Below are 6,692 nucleotides of genomic sequence, written 5' to 3'. Positions count from 1 at the left end.
CCTGACTGGTCCCACAACAAGATACTTAGAGAAACGTAGAGTAACTTACTCTGTTTGTAGAGTAACTTCTCTATTGTCTCTGTGCTGTGTGTCAACATCTGAGCAGAGGCCGCCTCCCTCCCTTATCCTCCCTCCCTTCTCTTGTCTCCCTTCTCCCGCTCCCATCTCTCCCTCCTGTCTCCTGCTCCTGTCTCCCCCTCCTGTATCTCCCTCCTGTCTCCCGCTCCCATCTCTCCCTCCTGTCTCCTGCTCCTGTCTCCCCCTCCTGTATCTCCCTCCTGTCTCCCGCTCCCATCTCTCCCTCCTGTCTCCTGCTCCTGTCTCCCCCTCCTGTATCTCCCTCCTGTCTCCCCCTCCCATCTCTCCCTCCTGTCTCCTGCTCCCGTCTCCCCTTCCCTTCTCCCTCTCCTGTCTTCCCCTCACGTCACCCCTTCTTGTCTCCACTTCCCGTCTCCCTCCCATCTTTCCCTCCTGTCTACCCCTCCTGTCTCCTCCTCTCATCTCCCTCTTCTGTCTTCCCCTCCTGTCTCCCCTTCCCATCTCCACCTCCCATCGCCCCCTTCCATCTCTCCCTCTTTTGTCTCCCCCTCCTGTCTCCCCCTCCCATCTCTCCCTCCTGTCTCCCTCTCATGTCTCCCTCTTGGGTCTCACCCTCCCATCTCTCCCTCCTGTCTCCCTCTCCTGTCTCCCTCTTCTGTCTCCCCCTCCTGTCTCCCCCTCTTCCGTCTCCCCCTCCCGTCTCCCCCTCCTGTCTCCCCCTCCTGCCTCCCCCTCATGTCTCTCCCTCCTGTCACCTCCTCCCTTCTCCCCCTCCTGTCTCCCCCTCCTGTCTCACCCTTCCCGTCTCACCCTCCTGTCTCACCCTCCTGTCTCACCCTCCTGTCTCCCCCTCCTGCCTCCCCCTCTTGTCTCTCCCTTCCCGTCTCACCCTCCTGTCTCACCCTCCTGTCTCACCCTCCTGTCTCACCCTCCTGTCTCCCCCTCCTGCCTCCCCCTCATGTCTCTCCCTCCTGTCTCCCCCTCCCTTCTCCCCCTCCTGTCTCTCCTTCCTGCCTCACCCTCCTGTCTCACCCTCCTGTCTCACCCTCCTGTCTCCCCCTCCTATCACCCCCTCCTGTCTAACTCCCTTCTCACGAGACGTCACCATGTGTTTACATAAACATTTTAATATTCTCTGGACGTGTTATCTGTCGCTAATCTGCGGCGCTCGGCCAGTAATCCTGCGTAGTGAGCGACTCACCGCGAGTGAGGTGAAGAGGCCATTAGAGTGATCTCTGTGATGTAACCACACATCTGTGGATGATCCACATCTGCACTGCGATGAAACACACTTTTCCATCACAACTTTGACTTAAAAGACGCCAGCAACAGTTTGTTAACTTAACAACATTTTAAAGCCTATAAAAACACTTTTAACTGTAAACTGGAATGAATGCGTTTTTACTTACTTACTTACTTAAATCATTTTACTGTTTTACTGTAATATGCTATTTATTTATTTAATTTAACAGAATTTAATGTGTCTTTTATCAGATCTATTTTTCTATTGTTTTTATTGTTTATACCATGTTTATACTTTTTTAATGTAAAGCACCTTGTGACACTGGATTTCTATATAAATAAGAATATTTTAATAATTATTATTGTCGTTGTTAATATCATTATATTGATACTGCAATTACCTTTACAGTACAGTTTTATTAGCTTGATTCATGCATTTAATCTATTCTAATCTATTTAGTCAAAACATTTTACATTGATTAATTGAGATAATAAACTTATTATAAGATCTTTTATGAATATTTTATAGAGTATATAGGCATACGTAAAAGTGAGGCCTGAGGGTCAAAAGCAGCCATTTAAATGTATGTATGCGGTCCTTACGAGGTTATAACATAAATCTGAAAATAGTTAATAAAACAAACAAATGATTTATGTATAAATCAGTTAATATATAAATGAACTATTACCCTAAAGTTGTCAATATCAGATTAACATCAGCCATGATGGTATTATAAACAAAGTACTCGTCCCAACTAGATTGTAGTTTAGATTGTAGTTTTATTAAAATGTTACAACATGAGCGTTTTATCTGAAAATTCTCTGTGGGATGTTTTCCTTATAATAGTCTATTTTTTAAATGTTAAGATGCTGAAAGTTTTTACCTGCGAGCAATTACAGCCAATTAAACATCTCCTCAGAAGCCGTGGATGTGACACACACTCTTTGATAAAAGCTTCTTTTGTGCTGCTGCGGTCCATTAGCTGCTCACCCAGAGATGACCTTTTGTCACCGTCGTTAAAAATAGGCGCAGAAATATAGTGATTTTTCTTTTTTTTTTTTTGTCCAATAATTCCTGGAAGTTTTCAAGGTATTCTTTTCAACTTTTCAATTCAAAGACAACAAGGTTAGACGAGCGAGCGTCACGTAACAAGAACTGTTTTATGGTCTCTAAATAACGTGTTAAGTACAGTTTAGATATTAATATTTTAAATCATCTTTTATTTATTACTCCTATTTCTTAATCTACTCTAGAAATCGCTGAGGAAAACCTCAACCATTTTTTTTTTGCAGTGCAAACATTTACATTCTGCTTTATTTGAGACTCAAGTGTTGCCTCAAACCTATAGTTTTGCAGCAGCAAACCTTTGTTAAAATATCTTTCTCTGGAAACATTTTGTGTTTATGGATTATTTACACATTTAAAAGATATATTTTAGATGCAATTGTTATTCTTATTTGTTCAATCTCTATATTCTTTGATCCTATCCTTTTCTGTCTTCTGGACCTTGAAAGGAAGGTCAATGTATTTGATTGACATGATTTAAGCCTCGGAGCGGGTTCAACAAGGATTCTCTGGTTCGTCTCGACGCATCTTCATACGTCTTCCACTTCATTCTCCAACATATGTGAGCAGAACAAAAGAATCTGTCAAAATGTGACTTTTTCGTTTGACGGATCGGAGTGAGAAGGATTGGTGAGAGACGGATCTGTCCGTGGTGCTGAAACCAGAGCGTTGCTCATGTCCCGGTGTGTTACCATGGCTACGGCTGTCTCTTTCCTGAAAATAACTTCTCACAGTTACCTTATTACACAAATGAAAGTTTGTCCTTAGAAAACACAACAGGATCAATTATGATAAGGACATATTATGGTTGTTGTGTTTGTGTTGTAGCTTCATAAACACAAAGCTACGTCGTTGAACTGTATTCCAGATCTGTAACATTCGTTCTTCCTCCCTTCCTTCCTTCCTTCCTTCCTTCCTTCCTTCCTTCCTTCCTTCCTTCCTTCCTTCCTTCCTTCCTTCCTTCCTTCCTTCCTTCCTTCCTTCCTTCCTTCCTTCCTTGGAAATTGGGAATGAGGGAAGAAGTGAAGGAAGGAAGGAAGGAAGGAAGGAAGGAAGGAAGGAAGGAAGGAAGGAAGGAAGGAAGGAAGGAAGGAAGGAAGGAAGGAAGGAAGGAAGGAAGGAAGGAAGGAAAGGACGAAGGAAGGAAGGAAGGATGGAAGGAAAGGACGAAGGATGGAAGTAAGGAAGGAAGGAAGGAAGGAAGGAAGGAAGGAAGGAACGAAGGAAGGAAGGAAGGAAGGAAGGAAGGAAGGAAGGAAGGAAGGAAGGAAGGAAGGAAGGAAGGAAAGGACGAAGGAAATCAGGAAAGGACAAAGGAAGGAAGGAAGGATGGAAGGAAAGGATGAAGGAAGGAAGGAAGGAAGGAAGGAAGGAAGGAAGGAAGGAAGGAAGGAAGGAAGGAAGGAAGGAAGGAAGGAAACTCCTGCTTTTTACTGGTGTGGCTGAAGCGAATGTTGTGACATCATCAAGACAAGACAATATATCAGTCACTTGATAATCTGTAATATAATGATAAATCTGTGTGTTTGAAACAATATATACGTTTGCCAAAAGGTAGCCGGTAAATATAGTAATGTAAGTTACATACGGTGAGTTTATCCTGAAGAGGAAATATAAAAAAAAAACTAAATCCAGTTTCTATGGCTGCAATGAAGTTTTTAAAGAATCAGTGTGGAACCATCAACCTTCTCACTTGATCAGGTCGTTACCTCCTTTTCTAACGGTGGTTCTAGTGCCGACTGCTGATGTTAGACTTCAAGGTCATCTGAGTCTGATGACTACAATGACTTTCAAATTTCAGAACAGGAAGAATATATCCATGTTTTATGTTAAGACCACGGTCTACTTTGGAAAAAACTTGCTCGTAGACTCCAGTTGTCAGGAGAAAAGACTTGCTAAAGATGCTAAAATCCTATTTTTGACATAATATGGTGTAGATCGAAGTAAACTCAAGTCCCAAAGTGAAAGTACTCCTCTCTTCAAGGTAGCACCTACGAAGGTGGCTCCTTGAAAAGTTTCCTCTTCAAGAGTAACAAATGAGCTGTTTAAGTGAATGGTCATAATGTAATGGTGGATTCATGTGCGATACAAGATGCGAGCTGAGATCCATGTCGGGTATAAATAAAGAAGAAGTAGCACCAGAACCAGAAGCTGGATCGATGCGGCTGATTCATCCTGGACTCTTGCCCTCTGCGTTGCTCCCTGGTGGAGAGAACCTATATTTCCAGAGAAATGTGCAGCTTCACTTCTGTCTTCCAGAGTCGTGGGCCAACGCAGCCAAGTTATATTGGGTGTCCACGGCTATCAGCGAGTCCTCCTCCATCCACAGCCAGGCCCTGTTCCAGCCCGGCAAGGACGTGTCCAGGAAAGACTCGGACCCCATTGACCCAGATCCAGATGACCCAGATCCACTTCCAGATGAACCCCAAGAGATTCAGAGTCTGTTGAAGGTGAGCGACACGAGGTTGAGAAGAGATGATGGAGCTCTGACATCCATGATTGACAGCTGGAGAACTCATGTATACGGCTGGGTATCTGTTCGGTACTGTTACCAGAACAATACTTTATTTCTATTCTAATGTTACGAGATGAATTCCAACAAGAAGATATTGCACATAGTAGAAAAAGTGTATGTATATATGTTTTTATTATAAATATCATAGAATAATTGCAAGAAATGTAAAGTGCATAAAAGACAGCATCATATTATGTTATCTTGTTTGAACTCTTGGCTCTGAAGACAATGCTACCGTAGCGTTTGGTCGATGCCACACAAGTTCTGAACCCAGTATCGTTTCTCTCTCCACACTCTATACTGTACATATTATTGTGTTATTGTTGACTCTTCTAGTTGCACATTTATGTTCTGGAATTCTGAATCAATCACAGATAACTATCATTTCAAAGTAAGCAAGCTAGTTAGCTAGCATACCATTTAGTGTCAAATGTCCTTCACTTTAGAGAGAAAAAACTGTTTCTATCACGTGTTACGGGGGTGCAATGATTGGATCCACGGAATATAGAACAGTTATTATCCACCCGGGTCAGTACTTCTGGTATCAGGCCCTTCCACTGGACGTTCAGTGAACGTGCATGAGCTTCATGTATGTTCTCCTGCGTTGATGAAGTAACATTGTCTTGACTACATGGTCGAAATCACAGGTAGTTATCAACTTTTACTTTACTACTTTTTTACTCCCTTGACTAATATAAATCGACTTAAGTCCATTAATATAATATATAAATATTTGTGTGTGTGCAAACGGGTAAGGTTAGCTTGACTGTGACTAATATAACCTATTTTATGAGTGTATTTTTCCAACAACGTACACTAGCAACCGGCGTATGTATTGCTAATTAAATCATTATTGTGTTCGGCTATAACAATAGGTGTAGTTATCTTGTTGTTGTGCTTGTTAAATATCACCAACAGACAGCAAGACATTCTAACTGGTCTGATATTGTGCTTCTCGGATTTCAGAGTCTGTCTTGCTCTTCTTCGATTGTTTATTTTAGTAAAACTGTCACAGCTGCTCATTTCACTGGGATTAGCAGTAACAGTTTTAGGTGGTAGAGCGAGCATGTCTATATGTATATGAACCTTCAACCCCGGAGCCTCATATATTTAACAATGACATGTCAAATGAAAATAATATATATATCAAATGCAAAAGCATTATAAATCTATGGAATACTTGGTGTAATATTTAATTTTGTATACATTTCATTGAAAGAATATGGTATAAAATCACTACAATAAAAGTAAAACCCAATAAAAGTCAATTGATAAAAGAAAAGGGTGAATTTTCTTTTTTAAACTGACCTTCAACAAGTTTTATTTGGATTTGAACTAGTAATAAAATGATTAGATAGACTTTTTCAATGATCAGGTTTGTTTATAAAAGACTCGGGGGCCACATCTAGCCCTTTAACTGTATTTATTCGGCCCTAAAGAGGTCAAAGTATGACTGGACAAGCCTCTGATAACCAAAAAATTGTTTTTATATTCTGTATTCATTTTCATTATTCATTTCAACATACAACAACACCATAACATTTTTTTGTTTTTGTAACGGGCCCTTTTTACTCTCTTTTTTGTTGAATTTTTCAATTTTTTTTCATTTGAAGTGATTGACAGTATTAGTTAATTAAATTATATATAATATGTAAAAAAGGAATTTATTTTTCAAAACGTTTCTTCAATTTTCAAATCTTACTTTATTCATCTTTCTTTTTTCCTTCTTTCTATTGGTTTAATTTTAACGCACATTTCTTTTTTCAACATGAATTCAGAAACAGGTTAATTGAAACATGTTTTTCCTTCATTATTATATAACAGCATTAG

The 6,692-nt window shown here is 40.6% G+C and overlaps 1 protein-coding gene across 1 annotated transcript in view; it reads left to right on the top strand.

The window, feature by feature from the left end:
* The window catches only part of ano2b (anoctamin 2b), a 71,174-nt gene that overhangs the window by 4,354 nt on the left and 60,128 nt on the right, over positions 1 to 6,692 (top strand). The window contains exon 3 of the mRNA XM_087786782.1: positions 4,607 to 4,797. Coding sequence (XP_087642908.1) covers positions 4,607 to 4,797 — 191 coding nt within the window. The remainder of the gene's footprint in view (positions 1 to 4,606; positions 4,798 to 6,692) is intronic.

Source organism: Callionymus lyra, chromosome 3, assembly GCF_982586985.1.
Source record: "Callionymus lyra chromosome 3, fCalLyr1.hap1.1, whole genome shotgun sequence".
NCBI lineage: Eukaryota > Metazoa > Chordata > Actinopteri > Syngnathiformes > Callionymidae > Callionymus > Callionymus lyra.
This window is presented reverse-complemented; position numbering and strand designations above follow the sequence as displayed.